Below are 22926 nucleotides of genomic sequence, written 5' to 3'. Positions count from 1 at the left end.
CAGGCCAACCTGATCTCATTGCTTTACTTCAGGTAAAGATTACCTTCACGATACATTTCCAAGGGTTTCAGTATTGTGTTTGAAACTCAAGGGCCAATGATCTATTGGCTACCCAATTTAATTAGCTCTATTGAATAATCAGTACCATTCAACTATGTGGAATTCGTGAAGCATCCTATGAGGTATGTTAGAAAGTTTGGAGTGTTGTGCTTCTAAAATGCCCTTTTTTCAACTTCTGCTAATAGTGAGTCCGATATGTACAACTACATGTAGGTGTAAGCCGTGGTTTGGTAGCATGAAAAAGCTGTCAGACATGCAGTATACAGAGACGCCTGTAGTGAACACAAACAAGTGGACTGCAGCAAGTAATGTTTAAACCTAAATTCAGACTGTTTGTTATGCTATTTGAGGAGGGAAGTAAAAACTGCTTGTATGCAAAAACCTACCTGTAAATAGTTTAGCATCTTTGTTATTTTTCTTGCAAATTTTTCAGCATGCATGTTTTATTACTCTAAGCTCACCGTTACATGGGTTCGGCATTATTTTGAAATCTGGCTACACATGAACTGCCAGACCTCTATGTAGAATGTTCCCAGCCTGTTTAGTGCAGGCTTTGATCAGCCTTAACAGTAGTTACTCCAGTTCTTCTCTCTCCATTGTGTACATTGCTGTTATATGGTGTACTAATGTTCGTGTTCGTGGAGGTCGACAAATGAAAAACAGATGGTGAGTGACTTCTTGTGGCCACATATCAACTCCTAATGCAACCTTGATTTTGTTTTTGGTACTCAGAGCAAATATTTACAGGTTAACTGAAAACACATGTTAATCATGGAACTGTTAATATTGACCTTAGATGTATTTCTGAGGCTTCCATGGCTGAGTGGCTACTATTGCATGACAGTTACCTAGGAGGCTTTCACCAATGTGACCACTTTGAGTTCAAGTCTGACCTTAGTAGGCACAACTTGAGAGGAAGCCAACAACCTGTGGATGGTCGTGTGTTTCTCTGTTTTCTCCTACCATAATGGTGGCTGACGCTGTACAAGTGAAATATTCTTGAGAACAGCAAAAAAAAATACCAATCAAAAAAATAAATTTAACATGTCCCAAATGTTCTGCAGTGAAAAAGATTGTCACTGGTGCAGAAGATCCAGGGCAGGCAAACCGGGGATTTCATTACATTTCGACACCATGTAGTTTCTCTGATAGAATTGGGGAAAGTTTTAATTTTGGAGTAGTGTGGCATAATTTGACATCAGGAGTAAATTGCTGTCATAGTGAATCACAAGCCCGTAAACGCAAAACTTTTAACGGGAATCTGGTTGGATATCCATAAAAATTTTATAAAATTTTGTTATCTTCCCTTCTGGAATCACCCTGTCTGTCTTTAGACACGATTTTGTCCATGCATCTTGTCTATCATCTGAACTTGGGCAGGCTTAAATTTAGTGACAATTAAGTGTAATGGCAATAATTATTTTCATAATTATGCACATTTAGGACTTCGTGTAATAGTGCTTTTGATGTATTCTAATTTTGTCCATGCAACTCTTCCTAAATTATGGAATCTATTTCGATGAAACTTATCATACATGTTCCCTATCATTTGCATGCTTAAGTTTAATTGCAGTGGGGATTTTAATGGATTTTCATGTATATTGTTTTCCTTTCTGAATGCTGCATTTCTCCATTCAAACTGGATGTAATTTTTTTTTGACAAGGAGGCTAGGGAGTTCAGAAATGTACAGCCTTGACATGTACTTCTGACATCTTGTGCAGACTGTTACTACATTTAGAGGAGATGTGCCTCTCCAGGTTTCTTTGTGGGTCATAATTGCACGTGTTTGTCTGTGTTGAATACAGACAGTGATTCAGACAATATTTTCATATGTAGTATTTTGTTTATTGACAAAGGATTGATTCTACATATATGTTTCTTGTAGTTTTTTCCTGCACATTTGTAGCCAAACCTGTATACACATGTGTGTATGTGGTTGCAGTTGTATAAATGTGTGCACACTGTACATGTATATATACTAGTGCATTCCAGTGGCTGAGCATTGATTAAAGCTGCTCTTTTTATGTACATGTGTCCCTATGTTTACTTTATTTCTTAATAATTCCCATCATGGCTGTGACTTTTGATGAATGATTTGAATCTGGGAATATTGTCAGAGTCTGTGGTCATGAACATTATTTAATGTCAGTCGGTAATGTCATATAGTGGTGATGTTGATACAGAAGTCTGTGGGGAGGTACTGACTGGTGAACACAGCCAGTGATCACCAATCCTGTTAAATGTCAGGTAAACAATTGGGTTTCTGCAATGTTTGCGCTTTATATATTGCCAGTGATATCTGATAGCTTGATTTTTTCCCTTGTTCCTGTAGGGCTGATGTTTAAGCTGTGTGGCTTGGAATGGTTCTGAGGGCTGTACCAGGTTATCCTATCTTCTGCTGCTAGATGGTGCACTAATGTGACAGCAAACTCGCCAACTCACCTGTATATATGTACCATGTATGGGCCCCCGGGTTTCCAAGACCACAGCACGGCACCATTATCCAATTGGGATGCCAGAAGCTACATGAACCAATCCGTGCAGCCTGACCAAATGGAACTCCATGGTAATATTAAAGTGAATGAACAGAGAATGCAGTCTCTAAAATTATTGCTTGCTTTGTTTTTTGTGTTTTTTTTTGCCACCTAAACATGATTGACTTTTCTTATTTGATTTTGTAGCCCAGGGATTCATATTTGTGTAAATATTGGTGATGTAAAATATAAACAGAATTATTCGAGAATCAAGCCTCAAGTTGTTGATGCACGTGGAAGTTATTGAAGATTTTGACCCTACAGTTTGTCATATTCTCCAGGCACTATCTACTGTTATCCTCACACCATTATCATGTTTCGCCTCTTTTTACAGAATACATGTGGTTCCATTTTCTGGCCAAACTGGTAAAATTCTGCTTCTTTGTAGTGTTTGTTTGGCTACCATCATTCACTGTTCATCATTATCTGAATTCATGATGGTAGGGTGAATTATTTACACTGGAGCCAGAATTTGTCTTTGCCCATTAGTGTTTATGAGGAAATACGGGGGCCTCCGTGGCTCAGTTGGTTAGCACGCTAGCGAAGCATAATGACCCAGAAGGCTCTCACCAATGTGGTCGCTGTGAGTTCAAGTCCAACTTATTCTGGCTTCCTCACCGGCTGTAAGTGAGAAGGTCTGGCAGCAACCTGCGGATGGTCGAGGGTTTCCCCCGGGCTGTGCCTGGTTTCCACCCATCATAATGCTGGCCGCCGTCGTATAAGTGAAATATTCTTGAGTACAGCGTAAAACACCAATCAAATAAATAAATAAATAAATGAGGAACTACAGTAGTTGTATGATGTGAAAATGTCTGATTGTATTCTACAGTTACTTGGTTTAGAACTTGAGTATTATAGTATGTATTGTGTGTACATCTAATGGTCAAAACAATCAAATGGCTACACGGCCACCCATGAAGTACACATATTTCACATGCGTGTTCTGGATTGCCTGGCAGTGAATCCAGCTGCTAACAACGAAAACACTGAAGGAGAAAACGGTCGAACATGGGCAACACAGAGGGAGAGAGGCACTGCAGAACTTATCAAGGAGCTGCCAAGTCACCGTCCAGGTAGGAGACTGCACAGTCACAGTTTCAGTTAAGTCTCTCCCGGTATACAGTAAGATTAACATAAGACTGGCCTCAATACCATTGTATGATTTTACTTGTTTGCACTTTGATGTGAAAGGAAATTTTTAAAATTGATGTGCTAAAACTTTAGCCATAACAAAGTTTTTAGGATTATTGGCTAACATTAACTGCTATAATGGTTAATCATATTAACAGAGGAGCTTGCCAGCAAAGCCGGTGCAGACAACCATCTAAGAGATCGTAAGTCAAGACGCAGTAAGTATGCGACCTTGTCCCACATTCCCAAAGACTTGGATGTGGAGGACATACTGACAGCGATGGCTAATGAAGCAGGGGATTCAGATGCAGACTTGGAGGACGATGTTCAACTGAATACTGTACTACGGGAGACAACTGCTGCCACGCTCAGTTACAAGAAACAGCTTCGGTGAGGGTAATCTTGGAGGAGGCATTGATGGTATTCAAGCTCTTAGAGGTTAAATGTACAGAAAGTGTTGGGCAGTCTGGTGACAAATTTATACAATACATTGTGGATCTTCAGAAGACGGATTGTGTTGCTTTTTGTATATATAAATGTATATAGCTTCTCTTTTCAAACTACATGGTGCTTAAATTTGTTTTATATATATTTATGTATTTTTTGAAGTACATTTTCCCTATATATTTGTTTTCTCTGCGAAAGAACAGTTTCATCATTAATTTGACTGAGCTACCTTCGATAAATAAAGATATTATTATTATTTTATGCATAAAAATTGATTATCTAATAAAGATTTTACGTGGTCCCAAGTTTGTAGTATTTGTTTTGGTATTTTCAGCCGGAAAATGACATCCAAGCGAAAAGCGCGCCATGTCAGCTGGTGGAAACATCAGAAATACAGTATTTCTTTGGTTGGTATTTCCCATGTCTTTTTTGATCTACTCTTACATGTTGAGTAGAAATCTATGTACAGAGAACCTCTTTACAGGCAGATCTGCATTTAGTAATGTAGATATTTCTGGGTTCTGTGATATAGACAGATAGACATTTCTGGGATTTGTGATATAAACATTTCTGGGTTTTTTGACGTAGACAGGTGGACATTTTGGGGTTCTGTAATAAAAAAATATGTAGACATTTCTGTCTTATATAATGTATGTAAGATTTTCAGGTTCTGTGTTGTAGAAAAGCAGATATTTTAGGATTCTGTGAAATAGGAATTTCAGGGTTCTGTGATATAGATAGGTGGACATTACTGGATTCTGTGATGTAGACATTTCTGGGCACTGCCATGTGGATAGGTGGACATTACTGGATTCTGTGATGTAGACATTTCTGGGCACTGCCATGTAGACAGGTGGACATTACTGGATACTGTGATGTAGACATTTCTGGACACTGCCATGTAGACAGGTGGACATTACTGGATTCTGTGAGGTAGACATTTCTGGGCACTGCCATGTAGACAGGTGGACATTACTGGATTCTGTGAGGTAGACAATTCTGGGCACTGCCATGTAGACAGGTGGACATTACTGGGTTCTGTGATGTAGACATTTCTGGGCACTGCCATGTAGACAGGTGGACATTACTGGATTCTGTGATGTAGACATTTCTGGGCACTGCCATGTAGACAGGTGGACATTACTGGATTCTTTGATGTAGACATTTCTGGGCACTGCCATTTAGACAGGTGGACATTACTGGATTCTGTGATGTAGACATTTCTTGATTCTGCCATGTGGACAGGTGGACATTACTGGATTCTGTGAGGTAGACAATTCTGGGCACTGCCCTGTAGACAGGTGGACATTACTGGATTCTGTGAGGTAGACAATTCTGGGCACTGCCATGTAGACAGGTGGACATTACTGGATTCTGTGATGTAGACATCTCTGGATTCTGCCATGTGGACAGGTGGACATTACTGGGTTCTGTGATGTAGACATTTCTGGGCACTGCGATGTGGACAGGTGGACATTACTGGATTCTGTGATGTAGACATTTCTGGGCACTGCCATGTAGACAGGTGGACATTACTGGATACTGTGATGTAGACATTTCTGGGCACTGCCATGTAGACAGGTGGACATTACTGGATTCTGTGAGGTAGACATTTCTGGGCACTGCCATGTGGACAGGTGGACATTACTGGATTCTGTGAGGTAGACAATTCTGGGCACTGCCATGTGGACAGGTGGACATCACTGGATTCTGTGATGTAGACATTTCTGGATTCTGCCATGTGGACAGGTGGACATTACTGGGTTCTGTGATGTAGACATTTCTGGATTCTACCATGTGGACAGGTGGACATTACTGGGTTCTGTGATGTAGACATTTCTGGGCACTGCCATGTAGACAGGTGGACATTACTGGATTCTGTGATGTAGACATTTCTTGATTTTGCCATGTGGACAGGCGGACATTACTGGGTTCTGTGATGTAGACATTTCTGGGCACTGCCATGTAGACAGATGGACATTACTGGATTCTGTGATGTAGACATTTCTGGGCTCTGCCATGTAGACAGGTGGACATTACTGGATTCTGTGATGTATACATTTCTTGATTTTGCCATGTGGACAGGTGGACATTACTGGATTCTGTGATGTAGACATTTCTGGACACTGCCATGTAGACAGGTGGACATTACTGGATTCTGTGAGGTAGACATTTCTGGGCACTGCCATGTAGACAGGTGGATATTACTGGATTCTGTGAGGTAGACAATTCTGGGCACTGCCATGTAGACAGGTGGACATTACTGGGTTCTGTGATGTAGACATTTCTGGGCACTGCCATGTGGACAGGTGGACATTACTGGATTCTGTGATGTAGACATTTCTGGGCACTGCCATGTAGACAGGTGGACATTACTGGATTCTTTGATGTAGACATTTCTGGGCACTGCCATTTAGACAGGTGGACATTACTGGATTCTGTGATGTAGACATTTCTGGATTCTGCCATGTGGACAGGTGGACATTACTGGATTCTGTGAGGTAGACAATTCTGGGCACTGCCATGTAGACAGGTGGACATTACTGGATTCTGTGAGGTAGACAATTCTGGGCACTGCCATGTAGACAGGTGGACATTACTGGATTCGGTGATGTAGACATCTCTGGATTCTGCCATGTGGACAGGTGGACATTACTGGGTTCTGTGATGTAGACATTTCTGGGCACTGCGATGTGGACAGGTGGACATTACTGGATTCTGTGATGTAGACATTTCTGGGCACTGCCATGTGGACAGGTGGACATTACTGGATACTGTGATGTAGACATTTCTGGGCACTGCCATGTAGACAGGTGGACATTACTGGATTCTGTGAGGTAGACATTTCTGGGCACTGCCATGTGGACAGGTGGACATTACTGGATTCTGTGAGGTAGACAATTCTGGGCACTGCCATGTGGACAGGTGGACATCACTGGATTCTGTGATGTATACATTTCTGGATTCTGCCATGTGGACAGGTGGACATTGCTGGGTTCTGTGATGTAGACATTTCTGGGCACTGCCATGTAGACAGATGGACATTACTGGATTCTGTGATGTAGACATTTCTTGATTTTGCCATGTGGACAGGTGGACATTACTGGATTCTGTGATGTAGACATTTCTGGGCACTGCCATGTAGACAGATGGACATTACTGGATTCTGTGATGTAGACATTTCTGGGCACTGCCATGTAGACAGGTGGACATTACTGGATTCTGTGATGTATACATTTCTTGATTTTGCCATGTGGACAGGTGGACATCACTGGATTCTGTGATGTATACATTTCTGGATTCTGCCATGTGGACAGGTGGACATTACTGGGTTCTGTGATGTAGACATTTCTGGGCACTGCCATGTAGACAGATGGACATTACTGGATTCTGTGATGTAGACATTTCTTGATTTTGCCATGTGGACAGGTGGACATTACTGGATTCTGTGATGTAGACATTTCTGGGCACTGCCATGTAGACAGATGGACATTACTGGATTCTGTGATGTAGACATTTCTGGGCACTGCCATGTAGACAGGTGGACATTACTGGATTCTGTGATGTATACATTTCTTGATTTTGCCATGTGGACAGGTGGACATTACTGGATTCTGTGATGTAGACATTTCTGGGCACTGCCATGTAGACAGATGGACATTACTGGGTTCTGTGATGTAGACATTTCTGGGCACTGCCATGTAGACAGGTGGACATTACTGGATTCTGTGATGTATACATTTCTGAATTCTGCCATGTGGACAGGTGGACATTACTGGATTCTGTGATGTAGACATTTCTGGGCACTGCCATGTGGACAGGTGGACATTACTGGATTTTGTGATGTAGACATTTCTGGGCACTGCCATGTGGACAGGTGGACATTACTGGATTCTGTGATGTAGACATTTCTTGATTTTGCCATGTGGACAGGTGGACATTACTGGATTCTGTGATGTAGACATTTCTGGGCTCTGTCATATAGACAGATGGACATTACTGGATTCTCTGATGTAGACATTTCTTGATTTTGCCATGTGGACAGGTGAACATTACTGGATTCTGTGATGTAGACATTTCTGGGCTCTGTCATATAGACAGGTGGACATTACTGGATTCTCTGATGTAGACATTTCTTGATTTTGCCATGTGGACAGGTGGACATTTCTGGATTCTGCCATGTAGACATTTCTGGATTCTGCCATGTAGACATTTCTGGGCTCTGTCATATAGACAGGTGGACATTTCTGGATTCTGCCATGTAGACAATCTTGTATTCATTGGGTGAAGGATATAAAGCTGAAAAACTGCATTGAATTGAACGTAGCAGTGGATGAATTGAATGAAATTGTCACAGCAAGTCTACAAGTTTATTTATGTATAACTGCCTGTTTTAGTTTCTATGAAATTAATAATTATTTGCTATATTCGTTTGCGATATTCTGGCACATGAAAAATTGATTTTCTTTATCACACAGAGGTGGATACACTTCAGATATAAGATGGCGGAGGTCACGTATTATTTGAAACTGTGGAAAGGCCACATGAAAAAGATTGAAGGACATTTTGGAACTGGAGTTGTGTCGTACTTCCGTTTCCTCAAGTGGTTGTTCTTGCTGAACATTCCAGTGTTCTTTGTCACGCTAGCATTTGTCATCATTCCTCAGGCGTTGTTTCGCTATAGGCTGCAAGAACCTCCTGGTTATGTCAACAACACCATCTTTTTTGGAACAGACATTCTAACTGGTGGGGTAAGAAAGCTTTGTCAATTTGGCTGGATAAATTATGGCCCATGAAAGCGGGATAATGTTTTGGGTCTGTCAGATTTTCTTTCCAATCCTGTAACTGCTCAAGATATTGTTTGACTTTGATAACTTGTGTGCAGGTTGAATTTGTGTGACCTATCATTAAAGTTCAGAAACCCACCTGATCCATATATTTATTTTAATAAATTCCTTGATTCTCATTGGTCATTTTTCTCCATGCAATAACTGCCTCGGATATCTGATTTCGATAACATTTTGTGCAGGTGCATGTTATGAAATCTCAGATCTTGCTGTGGAAGCCTGACTGATCTATGTATATGTTTTGCATACTTAACCTGAGATAATCAAATAAATTCTGTCAATTTGCTTGTTGGTTTTAACCCAAATGTCTCAGTATCCCACTATAATCTTCAGGACTATCTCAGTTCAGATAACAAACTTACAGGTTGTATGATAACGTCCAGCAGGTTGGTTTGGATACAGCTTTAGGTCAGGAGCAAATCTGGTTTCCCCCAGATTTTTACAGGTTTGATAACAGCTGATAGGTGGAAATTATTAGCAATTTTAGAGTGTAGTTATTTGGTGTTCTTTGGTGCTGTCATTGACATTGATAAAATCAATTTATTATAAAAAGTAACGTTTTTAGTTTTTACTTGTTCAATTCCTATTTGCTTTTACAATTGTTTATTATTAAAACAGGGCTGGTTTCAAGCGACTGAGATGTACTATGGCTATTACATAAATCAGAACATCACCTTAGTGGAGGGTCACCGCTACAACATGCCTTATGCTTACCTGTTGACCTGTGGAGCTTATTACCTGCTGTGTCTTATAATCCTGGCTTACAGGTAAGCGATTATTGCATCCACCATTAGTGGAGGGTCATCATTTCAACATGCCTTAGGCTTACCTGTTATACCTGTGGATATATTTACCTGTTATGTCTTATTATCACTTTCAAGTCAGTTAAGATTACTTGTTTGTGGAGATACCCATAAAATAATAAATCTCTTTAACCTTGTGGGGCCTCCGTGGCTCAGTTGGTTAGTGTGCTAGCACAGCGTAACGACCCAAGAGTCTCGCACAAATGCGGTTGCTGTGAGTTCAAGTCCAGCTGATGCTGGGAAGGTCTGCCAGCAACCTGCTGATTGCCATGGGTTTCCTTGGGCTATGCCCGATTTCCACCCAGCATAATGCTGGCCGCGATCGTATAAGTGAAATATTCATGAGTAAGGTGTAAAACACTTATCAAATAAAGAAATAACTTTAACCTGGTTATAAATAGGAATAACATTACCATGTATGTGTATTGTATAAAGAAGTAACTGTTGAATTTTCTAGCATGTCCAAGTCGTACAGGGAGAATTACATAGATGGCAGTGGAGAGCTAGGACTGTACATGGCCACCAAGGTATTTGGAGGATGGGACTGCGGGATTACCTCCCTTGATGCTGCTGAGCTCAAGCACCGAAGTCTCTTCAATGAGTTTCAGGTTTGTTGAAAGTGACTTTATTAATGGAACTATTATATGATATAAAAAAAATATCCTGTGGTTACACATTATGGTCAGTAGGGAGCTGTTTGTTAAATTTTGTGTCACGGTAGTTAGCTCATCCCTCGGCTTTGTGAAGGTACAGTATACAAGGGCTGTTCATTAAAGATTTCCCCTGACCTACTTCCCCTGACCTACTTCCCATGGACAGAGAGGAACAAAACTGGGCACAGTTATTTGTCTTTCTCTGCACGGGTACCACAAAGGTTGACACTCGCTTAAGGCAGCTGTAAAGGCCTTGTCTGTAGAAGTCTGCAGGTTGCGTCAAAAGCCAAGACTTCACACATAAGTCACATATGAGTGTTTCATCGTTAGGAAAGTTCTTGCCCTTTGAAAATGACTTTGTGGCTGGAAAGAGGTGGAAATCAGATCGAGCTAAATCTGAAGAGAAGGAGGATGACAAAGGACATGTCGGGGCAACATGTGAGCTGTGAACAATAGCGTTATCTTGCAGGAGGCCGACAACTGTGGTTAACATGCCACACCTCTCATTTTTGATGGCCTCTCAGCAATTTCTGCATTAGGGAAGCATAGTAATCGCCAGTAATCGAGGTGTCGTTTCTAGGAAATCTGTCAACATTACTTCATGCTGGTCCCAAAAGACCGTGAGCATAAGGTGATTGGACAGTTGGACAATCACATGCCGGCAGGGTCTGGCAAGGCCATGTTTCACTGGTGGTGAGTGCAAATACTTCCATTGCTTTGACTGGGCTTTTGTCTCTGGATCTGGAGTTTCTGTGCACATGGCCAAAAAAGCCTGGGAACATGTGACTCGTTCCTGCTTCTGGAAGGTATGAGTAACCAGGGAATCCATCATGCATACAACTTTCGCATGTGTAGATGGTCATGGAAGATTTTTTTCACAGACCCCAGACTGATCTTAACATCTTGGGATAGTTCATGAACAGTTATGCAGCGTTCGTCTAAAATGGCGGGCCTCCACTTGGCAGATCGTGTCATCATCAGTGGCGGGACTGTGAATGCCTGGGAACCATGACGTTAAACCCCAAGCACTCACTCACTCACTCTAAAATGGCGGCCTCCACTTGGCAGATCGTGTCATCATCAGTGGCGGGACTGTGAATGCCTGGGAACCATGACGTTAAACCCCAAGCACTCACTCACTCACTCTAAAATGGCGGCCTCCACTTGGCAGATCGTGTCATCATCAGTGGCGGACTGTGATTGCCTGGGAACCATGACATTAAACCCCAAGCACTCACTCACTCACTCTAAAATGGCGGCCTCCACTTGGCAGATCCTGTCATCATCAGTGGCGGACTGTGATTGCCTGGGAACCATGACGTTAAACCCCAAGCACTCACTCACTCACTCTAAAACGGCGGCCTCCACTTGGCAGATCGTGTCATCATCAGTGGCGGACTGTGATCGCCTGGGAACCATGACGTTAAACCCCCAAGCACTCACTCACTCACTCTAAAATGGCGGCCTCCACTTGGCAGATCGTGTCATCATCAGTGGCGGACTGTGATCGCCTGGGAACCATGACATTAAACCCCAAGCACTCACTCACTCACTCTAAAATGGCGGCCTCCACTTGGCAGATCGTGTCATCATCAGTGGCGGACTGTGATTGCCTGGGAACCATGACGTTAAACCCCAAGCACTCACTCACTCACTCTAAAATGGCGGCCTCCACTTGGCAGATCGTGTCATCATCAGTGGCGGACTGTGATTGCCTGGGAACCATGACGTTAAACCCCAAGCACTCACTCACTCACTCTAAAACGGCGGCCTCCACTTGGCAGATCGTGTCATCATCAGTGGCGGACTGTGATTGCCTGGGAACCATGACGTTAAACCCCAAGCACTCACTCACTCACTCTAAAATGGCGGCCTCCACTTGGCAGATCGTGTCATCATCAGTGGCGGACTGTGATTGCCTGGGAACCATGACGTTAAACCCCAAGCACTCACTCACTCACTCTAAAATGGCGGCCTCCACTTGGCAGATCGTGTCATCATCAGTGGCGGACTGTGATCGCCTGGGAACCATTTCGACCAATGACTGACCACACTTGAACTGATGATGCTGGTTCTTGACTACCCCATACGATGAGGTATCGTCTTCATAAGTGTCTTTGATCAAATTGACGGCCTACCCTGATGTAGATCCTCTCCAGTACAAGCATCTGATGACAGCTCTGTATTCAACAGGCTCCATTATCCACCTTACCCTGCCTTGTGACCTGTTACAGAAGAACTGTTATGAGTTCAGAGCTACCACCTTACCTGTGGAGATTTGTACTATTATACATGTGTGATTTCAATCTCCTACAATAGCTGCAAGTAGATGAGGGGAAATCTTTAATGAACAGCCCTCATAGTCTGACCCTAACTTTCCATCCAACTGGGCTTTCCGACCCTCACAGCCGTGGCATGGGTGAAGGACAGTGGCGGATGAGTGGATCATGGTGGAATGATGGGGTGTATGTTGGTCAGATCCTGTTTAGGATATGCGGACCCTCAGGGTAGGGTGGCTACACCCCTCCATATAGGTTATCATGCTATCACTGCACAACCACTGGCCTCAAGCTGTATTGGCTAGGGTACTATGCTCTTTCCAGATTTTGTTTTGCTCAGGGTAGGGTGGCTCCACCCCTCCATATAGGTTATCATGCTATCACTGCACAACCACTGGCATCAAGCTGTATTGGCTAGGGTACTATGCTCTTTCCAGATTTTGTTTTGCTCAGGGTAGGGTGGCTCCACCCCTCCATATAGGTTATCGTGCTATCACTGCACGACCACTAGCCTCAAGCTGTATTGGCTAGGGTACTATGCTCTTTCCAGATTTTGTTTTGCTCAGGGTAGGGTGGCTCCACCCCTCCATATAGGTTATCATGCTATCACTGCACGACCACTGGCCTCAAGCTGTATTAGCTAGGGTACTATGCTCTTTCCAGATTTTGTTTTGCTCAGGGTAGGGTGGCTCCACCCCTCCATATAGGTTATCATGCTATCACTGCACGACCACTGGCCTCAAGCTGTATTGGCTAGGGTACTATGCTCTTTCCAGATTTTGTTTTGCTCAGGGTAGGGTGGCTCCACCCCTCCATATAGGTTATCATGCTATCACTGCACAACCACTGGCCTCAAGCTGTATTAGCTAGGGTACTATGCTCTTTCCAGATTTTGTTTTGCTCAGGGTAGGGTGGCTACACCCCTCCATATAGGTTATCATGCTATCACTGCACGACCACTGGCCTCAAGCTGTATTAGCTCGGGTACTATGCTCTTTCCAGATTTTGTTTTGCTCAGGGTAGGGTGGCTCCACCCCTCCATATAGGTTATCATGCTATCACTGCACAACCACGGGCCTCAAGCTGTATTAGCTAGGGTACTATGCTCTTTCCAGATTTTGTTTTGCTCAGGGTAGGGTGGCTCCACCCCTCCATATAGGTTATCATGCTATCACTGCACGACCACTGGCCTCAAGCTGTATTAGCTAGGGTACTATGCTCTTTCCAGATTTTGTTTTGCTCAGGGTAGGGTGGCTCCACCCCTCCATATAGGTTATCATGCTATCACTGCACGACCACTGGCCTCAAGCTGTATTGGCTAGGGTACTATGCTCTTTCCAGATTTTGTTTTGCTCAGGGTAGGGTGGCTCCACCCCTCCATATAGGTTATCGTGCTATCACTGCACGACCACTGGCCTCAAGCTGTATTGGCTCGGGTACTATGCTCTTTCCAGATTTTGTTTTGCTCAGGGTAGGGTGGCTCCACCCCTCCATATAGGTTATCATGCTATCACTGCACGACCACTGGCCTCAAGCTGTATTAGCTAGGGTACTATGCTCTTTCCAGATTTTGTTTTGCTCAGGGTAGGGTGGCTCCACCCCTCCATATAGGTTATCATGCTATCACTGCACGACCACTGGCCTCAAGCTGTATTGGCTCGGGTACTATGCTCTTTCCAGATTTTGTTTTGCTCAGGGTAGGGTGGCTCCACCCCTCCATATAGGTTATCATGCTATCACTGCACGACCACTGGCCTCAAGCTGTATTGGCTCGGGTACTATGCTCTTTCCAGATTTTGTTTTGCTCAGGGTAGGGTGGCTCCACCCCTCCATATAGGTTATCATGCTATCACTGCACGACCACTGGCCTCAAGCTGTATTGGCTAGGGTACTATGCTCTTTCCAGATTTTGTTTTGCTCAGGGTAGGGTGGCTCCACCCCTCCATATAGGTTATCGTGCTATCACTGCACGACCACTGGCCTCAAGCTTGTATTGGCTAGGGTACTATGCTCTTTCCAGATTTTGTTTTGCTCAGGGTAGGGGTGGCTCCACCCCTCCATATAGGTTATCATGCTATCACTGCACGACCACTGGCCTCAAGCTGTATTGGCTCGGGTACTATGCTCTTTCCAGATTTTGTTTTGCTCAGGGTAGGGTGGCTCCACCCCTCCATATAGGTTATCGTGCTATCACTGCACGACCACTGGCCTCAAGCTGTATTGGCTCGGGTACTATGCTCTTTCCAGATTTTGTTTTGCTCAGGGTAGGGTGGCTCCACCCCTCCATATAGGTTATCATGCTATCACTGCAACGACCCACTGGCCTCAAGCTGTATTAGCTAGGGTACTATGCTCTTTCCAGATTTTGTTTTGCTCAGGGTAGGGTGGCCTCCACCCCCCCATATAGGTTATCATGCTATCACTGCACGACCACTGGCCTAAGCTGTATTGGCTCGGGTACTATGCTCTTTCCCAGATTTTTGTTTTGCTCAGGGTAGGGTGGCTCCACCCCTCCATATAGGTTATCATGCTATCACTGCACGACCACTGGCCTCAAGCTGTATTGGCTCGGGTACTATGCTCTTTCCAGATTTTGTTTTGCTCAGGGTAGGGTGGCTCCACCCCTCCATATAGGTTATCATGCTATCACTGCACGACCACTGGCCTCAAGCTGTATTAGCTAGGGTACTATGCTCTTTCCAGATTTTGTTTTGCTCAGGGTAGAGTGGCTCCACCCCTCCATATAGGTTATCATGCTATCACTGCACGACCACTGGCCTCAAGCTGTATTGGCTAGGGTACTATGCTCTTTCCAGATTTTGTTTTGCTCAGGGTAGGGTGGCTCCACCCCTCCATATAGGTTATCATGCTATCACTGCACAACCACTGGCCTCAAGCTGTATTAGCTAGGGTACTATGCTCTTTCCAGATTTTGTTTTGCTCAGGGTAGGGTGGCTACACCCCTCCATATAGGTTATCATGCTATCACTGCACGACCACTGGCCTCAAGCTGTATTAGCTCGGGTACTATGCTCTTTCCAGATTTTGTTTTGCTCAGGGTAGGGTGGCTCCACCCCTCCATATAGGTTATCATGCTATCACTGCACAACCACTGGCCTCAAGCTGTATTAGCTAGGGTACTATGCTCTTTCCAGATTTTGTTTTGCTCAGGGTAGGGTGGCTCCACCCCTCCATATAGGTTATCATGCTATCACTGCACGACCACTGGCCTCAAGCTGTATTAGCTAGGGTACTATGCTCTTTCCAGATTTTGTTTTGCTCAGGGTAGGGTGGCTCCACCCCTCCATATAGGTTATCATGCTATCACTGCACGACCACTGGCCTCAAGCTGTATTGGCTAGGGTACTATGCTCTTTCCAGATTTTGTTTTGCTCAGGGTAGGGTGGCTCCACCCCTCCATATAGGTTATCGTGCTATCACTGCACGACCACTGGCCTCAAGCTGTATTGGCTCGGGTACTATGCTCTTTCCAGATTTTGTTTTGCTCAGGGTAGGGTGGCTCCACCCCTCCATATAGGTTATCATGCTATCACTGCACGACCACTGGCCTCAAGCTGTATTAGCTAGGGTACTATGCTCTTTCCAGATTTTGTTTTGCTCAGGGTAGGGTGGCTCCACCCCTCCATATAGGTTATCATGCTATCACTGCACGACCACTGGCCTCAAGCTGTATTGGCTCGGGTACTATGCTCTTTCCAGATTTTGTTTTGCTCAGGGTAGGGTGGCTCCACCCCTCCATATAGGTTATCATGCTATCACTGCACGACCACTGGCCTCAAGCTGTATTGGCTCGGGTACTATGCTCTTTCCAGATTTTGTTTTGCTCAGGGTAGGGTGGCTCCACCCCTCCATATAGGTTATCATGCTATCACTGCACGACCACTGGCCTCAAGCTGTATTGGCTCGGGTACTATGCTCTTTCCAGATTTTGTTTTGCTCAGGGTAGGGTGGCTCCACCCCTCCATATAGGTTATCATGCTATCACTGCACAACCACTGGCCTCAAGCTGTATTAGCTAGGGTACTATGCTCTTTCCAGATTTTGTTTTGCTCAGGGTAGGGTGGCTCCACCCCTCCATATAGGTTATCGTGCTATCACTGGACGACCACTGGCCTCAAGCTGTATTGGCTAGGGTACTATGCTCTTTCCAGATTTTGTTTTGCTCAGGGTAGGGTGGCTCCACCCCTCCATATAGGTTATCATGCTATCACTGCACAACCACTGGCCTCAAGCTGTATTAGCTAGGGTACTATGCTCTTTCCAGATTTTGTTTTGCTCAGGGTAGGGTGGCTCCACCCCTCCATATAGGTTATCGTGCTATCACTGCACGACCACTGGCCTCAAGCTGTATTGGCTAGGGTACTATGCTCTTTCCAGATTTTGTTTTGCTCAGGGTAGGGTGGCTCCACCCCTCCATATAGGTTATCATGCTATCACTGCACAACCACTGGCCTCAAGCTGTATTAGCTAGGGTACTATGCTCTTTCCAGATTTTGTTTTGCTCAGGGTAGGGTGGCTACACCCCTCCATATAGGTTATCATGCTATCACTGCACGACCACTGGCCTCAAGCTGTATTAGCTCGGGTACTATGCTCTTTCCAGATTTTGTTTTGCTCAGGGTAGGGTGGCTCCACCCCTCCATATAGGTTATCATGCTATCACTGCACAACCACTGGCCTCAAGCTGTATTAGCTAGGGTACTATGCTCTTTCCAGATTTTGTTTTGCTCAGGGTAGGGTGGCTCCACCCCTCCATATAGGTTATCATGCTATCACTGCACAACCACTGGCCTCAAGCTGTATTAGCTAGGGTACTATGCTCTTTCCAGATTTTGTTTTGCTCAGGGTAGGGTGGCTCCACCCCTCCATATAGGTTATCATGCTATCACTGCACGACCACTGGCCTCAAGCTGTATTGGCTAGGGTACTATGCTCTTTCCAGATTTTGTTTTGCTCAGGGTAGGGTGGCTCCACCCCTCCATATAGGTTATCGTGCTATCACTGCACGACCACTGGCCTCAAGCTGTATTGGCTCGGGTACTATGCTCTTTCCAGATTTTGTTTTGCTCAGGGTAGGGTGGCTCCACCCCTCCATATAGGTTATCATGCTATCACTGCACGACCACTGGCCTCAAGCTGTATTAGCTAGGGTACTATGCTCTTTCCAGATTTTGTTTTGCTCAGGGTAGGGTGGCTCCACCCCTCCATATAGGTTATCATGCTATCACTGCACGACCACTGGCCTCAAGCTGTATTGGCTCGGGTACTATGCTCTTTCCAGATTTTGTTTTGCTCAGGGTAGGGTGGCTCCACCCCTCCATATAGGTTATCATGCTATCACTGCACGACCACTGGCCTCAAGCTGTATTGGCTCGGGTACTATGCTCTTTCCAGATTTTGTTTTGCTCAGGGTAGGGTGGCTCCACCCCTCCATATAGGTTATCATGCTATCACTGCACGACCACTGGCCTCAAGCTGTATTGGCTAGGGTACTATGCTCTTTCCAGATTTTGTTTTGCTCAGGGTAGGGTGGCTCCACCCCTCCATATAGGTTATCGTGCTATCACTGCACGACCACTGGCCTCAAGCTGTATTGGCTAGGGTACTATGCTCTTTCCAGATTTTGTTTTGCTCAGGGTAGGGTGGCTCCACCCCTCCATATAGGTTATCGTGCTATCACTGCACAACCACTGGCCTCAAGCTGTATTGGCTAGGGTACTATGCTCTTTCCAGATTTTGTTTTGCTCAGGGTAGGGTGGCTCCACCCCTCCATATAGGTTATCATGCTATCACTGCACGACCACTGGCCTCAAGCTGTATTGGCTCGGGTACTATGCTCTTTCCAGATTTTGTTTTGCTCAGGGTAGGGTGGCTCCACCCCTCCATATAGGTTATCATGCTATCACTGCACGACCACTGGCCTCAAGCTGTATTAGCTAGGGTACTATGCTCTTTCCAGATTTTGTTTTGCTCAGGGTAGGGTGGCTCCACCCCCCCATATAGGTTATCATGCTATCACTGCACGACCACTGGCCTCAAGCTGTATTGGCTCGGGTACTATGCTCTTTCCAGATTTTGTTTTGCTCAGGGTAGGGTGGCTCCACCCCTCCATATAGGTTATCATGCTATCACTGCACGACCACTGGCCTCAAGCTGTATTGGCTCGGGTACTATGCTCTTTCCAGATTTTGTTTTGCTCAGGGTAGGGTGGCTCCACCCCTCCATATAGGTTATCATGCTATCACTGCACGACCACTGGCCTCAAGCTGTATTAGCTAGGGTACTATGCTCTTTCCAGATTTTGTTTTGCTCAGGGTAGGGTGGCTCCACCCCTCCATATAGGTTATCATGCTATCACTGCACGACCACTGGCCTCAAGCTGTATTGGCTAGGGTACTATGCTCTTTCCAGATTTTGTTTTGCTCAGGGTAGGGTGGCTCCACCCCTCCATATAGGTTATCATGCTATCACTGCACAACCACTGGCCTCAAGCTGTATTAGCTAGGGTACTATGCTCTTTCCAGATTTTGTTTTGCTCAGGGTAGGGTGGCTCCACCCCTCCATATAGGTTATCATGCTATCACTGCACGACCACTGGCCTCAAGCTGTATTAGCTCGGGTACTATGCTCTTTCCAGATTTTGTTTTGCTCAGGGTAGGGTGGCTCCACCCCTCCATATAGGTTATCATGCTATCACTGCACAACCACTGGCCTCAAGCTGTATTAGCTAGGGTACTATGCTCTTTCCAGATTTTGTTTTGCTCAGGGTAGGGTGGCTCCACCCCTCCATATAGGTTATCATGCTATCACTGCACGACCACTGGCCTCAAGCTGTATTAGCTAGGGTACTGTGCTCTTTCCAGATTTTGTTTTGCTCAGGGTAGGGTGGCTCCACCCCTCCATATAGGTTATCATGCTATCACTGCACGACCACTGGCCTCAAGCTGTATTGGCTAGGGTACTATGCTCTTTCCAGATTTTGTTTTGCTCAGGGTAGGGTGGCTCCACCCCTCCATATAGGTTATCGTGCTATCACTGCACGACCACTGGCCTCAAGCTGTATTGGCTCGGGTACTATGCTCTTTCCAGATTTTGTTTTGCTCAGGGTAGGGTGGCTCCACCCCTCCATATAGGTTATCATGCTATCACTGCACGACCACTGGCCTCAAGCTGTATTAGCTAGGGTACTATGCTCTTTCCAGATTTTGTTTTGCTCAGGGTAGGGTGGCTCCACCCCTCCATATAGGTTATCATGCTATCACTGCACGACCACTGGCCTCAAGCTGTATTGGCTCGGGTACTATGCTCTTTCCAGATTTTGTTTTGCTCAGGGTAGGGTGGCTCCACCCCTCCATATAGGTTATCATGCTATCACTGCACGACCACTGGCCTCAAGCTGTATTGGCTCGGGTACTATGCTCTTTCCAGATTTTGTTTTGCTCAGGGTAGGGTGGCTCCACCCCTCCATATAGGTTATCATGCTATCACTGCACGACCACTGGCCTCAAGCTGTATTGGCTAGGGTACTATGCTCTTTCCAGATTTTGTTTTGCTCAGGGTAGGGTGGCTCCACCCCTCCATATAGGTTATCGTGCTATCACTGCACGACCACTGGCCTCAAGCTGTATTGGCTCGGGTACTATGCTCTTTCCAGATTTTGTTTTGCTCAGGGTAGGGTGGCTCCACCCCTCCATATAGGTTATCATGCTATCACTGCACGACCACTGGCCTCAAGCTGTATTAGCTAGGGTACTATGCTCTTTCCAGATTTTGTTTTGCTCAGGGTAGGGTGGCACCCCTCCATATAGGTTATCATGCTATCACTGCACGACCACTGGCCTCAAGCTGTATTGGCTAGGGTACTATGCTCTTTCCAGATTTTGTTTTGCTCAGGGTAGGGTGGCTCCACCCCTCCATATAGGTTATCATGCTATCACTGCACAACCACTGGCCTCAAGCTGTATTGGCTAGGGTACTATGTTCTTTCCAGATTTTGTTTTATATTTTACATTGATAACATAAATATATAACAAATGAGCACCAGTACAATAGTATGACATGTAGAGGTGTTGTGAATGAAAGGTGCAGTGATGTTACCAAAATAAAATGAAAATTTAATTCCTTTGTAATGCACTTCTGCAGAGGTGTGTTTACTAAGCGGGACTTTCTCTGGTAAATTGATTTATTTATTTATTTATTTGATTGATGTTTTATGCCATACTCAAGAATATTCCACTCATACAACTGCGACCAGCATTGTGCTGTTTACGTGCATATAAAATACCTCTGTGTATGTGCATGTGAAATACCTCTGTGTATGTTCATGTAAAATACCTTTGTGTATATGCATGTAAAATACCTCTGTATGTGCATGTAAAATACATTTGTGTATGTGCATGTAAAATACCTCTGTGTATGTTCATGTAAAATACCTCTGTGTATGTGCATGTAAAATACCTCTGTGTATGTTCATGTAAAATACCTCTGTGTATGTGCATGTAAAATACCTCTGTGTATGTTCATGTAAAATACCTCTGTGTATGTTCATGTAAAATACCTCTGTGTATGTTCATGTAAAATACCTCTGTGTGTGTTCATGTAAAATACCTCTGTGTATGTGCATGTAAAATACCTCTGTGTGTGTTCATGTAAAATACCTCTGTGTATGTTCATGTAAAATACCTCTGTGTATGTTCATGTAAAATACCTCTGTGTATGTTCATGTAAAATACCTCTGTGTATGTGCATGTAAAATACCTCTGTGTATGTTCATGTAAAATACCTCTGTGTATGTGCATGTAAAATACCTCTGTGTATGTTCATGTAAAATTCCTCTGTATGTGCATGTAAAATACCTCTGTGTATGTAAAATACCTCTGTGTATGTGTATGTGCATGTAAATACCTATGTGTATGTGCATGTAAATACCTATGTGTATGTGCATGTAAAATACCTCTGTGTATGTGCATGTAAAATACCTCACTACTCCACCTCTTACATATACACTCTTTAGTTTCATATTTTGAATGTATAAAATGCTTGTAATCTTTGTTTTGTTGATGTATGTATTGACTTAAACTTGCTTTATTTCCTGAATGAAATGCTACTTAAAAAAGAATGATTATGTTTTTTTTTTGGTCAACATGCACATAGAGTAATTGGAACATAAACCAATGGTAGGTGGCACTGTGCAAACTAAAAATACATAGAGGTAAGCTGTTTCCTGTTTCAGGAGTACCTGTCAGGGTTTGCCCCCAGTCAGGTGAGATCACTGTCAGACCGCTTCAAGTGGTTTTTTCTTCGCCTTCTGTCTAACCTAATTGTGCTGGGTTTGATCGCTGGAGCCGCTTACCTGGTGTATTACCTGTCTCAATCAGAACAGCTTGAGGTAAGCACTTTGATGGTTCTCACTGTGTCTCGTGTCTAACGTAATTGTGCTGGGTGTGATCATTGGAGCAGCATACCTTATGTATTACCTGTGTCAATCAGAACAGCTCCAGGTAAGCACTTTGATGGTTCTCACTGTGTCTTTTGTCTAACATAATTATGCTGGATCTGATCATGGGAGCAGCATACCTTATGTATTACCTGTGTCAATCAGAACAGCTTGAGGTAAGCACTTTGATGGTTCTCACTGTGTCTTGTGTCTAACATAATTATGCTGGATCTGATCATGGGAGCAGCATACCTTATGTATTACCTGTCTCAATCAGAACAGCTTGAGGTAAGCAGTTTGATGGTTCTCACTGTGTCTTGTGTCTAACGTAATTGTGCTGGGTCTGATCATTGGAACAGCATACCTTATGTATTACCTGTGTCAATCAGAACAGCTGGAGGTAAGCACTTTGATGGTTCTCACTGTGTCTTGTGTCTAACGTAATTGTGCTGGGTCTGATCATTGGAGTAGCTTACCTTATGTATTACCTATCTCAATCAGAACAGCTGGAGGTAAACACTTTTATGGTTCTCACTGTGTCTTGTGTCTAACGTAATTGTGCTGGGTCTGATCATTGGATCAGCATACCTTATGTATTACCTGTGTCAATCAGAACAGCTGGACGTAAGCACTTTGATGGTTCTCACTGTGTCTTGTGTCTAACGTAATTGTGCTGGGTCTGATCATTGGAGTAGCTTACCTTATGTATTACCT

At 44.3% G+C, this 22926-nt stretch overlaps 1 protein-coding gene across 2 annotated transcripts in view; it reads left to right on the top strand.

The window, feature by feature from the left end:
• Window positions 1-22926, top strand: part of LOC135474893 (transmembrane channel-like protein 5) — a 41698-nt gene that overhangs the window by 4320 nt on the left and 14452 nt on the right. For both annotated transcript variants that reach the window (XM_064754562.1, XM_064754570.1), the window contains exons 2-9: window positions 2394-2627; window positions 3555-3668; window positions 3885-4116; window positions 4508-4580; window positions 8652-8924; window positions 9639-9787; window positions 10281-10431; window positions 22009-22164. In XM_064754562.1, the coding sequence (XP_064610632.1) occupies window positions 2519-2627; window positions 3555-3668; window positions 3885-4116; window positions 4508-4580; window positions 8652-8924; window positions 9639-9787; window positions 10281-10431; window positions 22009-22164 (1257 nt within the window). In that variant the 5' untranslated portion in view covers window positions 2394-2518. The remainder of the gene's footprint in view (window positions 1-2393; window positions 2628-3554; window positions 3669-3884; window positions 4117-4507; window positions 4581-8651; window positions 8925-9638; window positions 9788-10280; window positions 10432-22008; window positions 22165-22926) is intronic.

Source organism: Liolophura sinensis, chromosome 1, assembly GCF_032854445.1.
Source record: "Liolophura sinensis isolate JHLJ2023 chromosome 1, CUHK_Ljap_v2, whole genome shotgun sequence".
NCBI classification, from domain to species: domain Eukaryota; kingdom Metazoa; phylum Mollusca; class Polyplacophora; order Chitonida; family Chitonidae; genus Liolophura; species Liolophura sinensis.
This window is presented reverse-complemented; position numbering and strand designations above follow the sequence as displayed.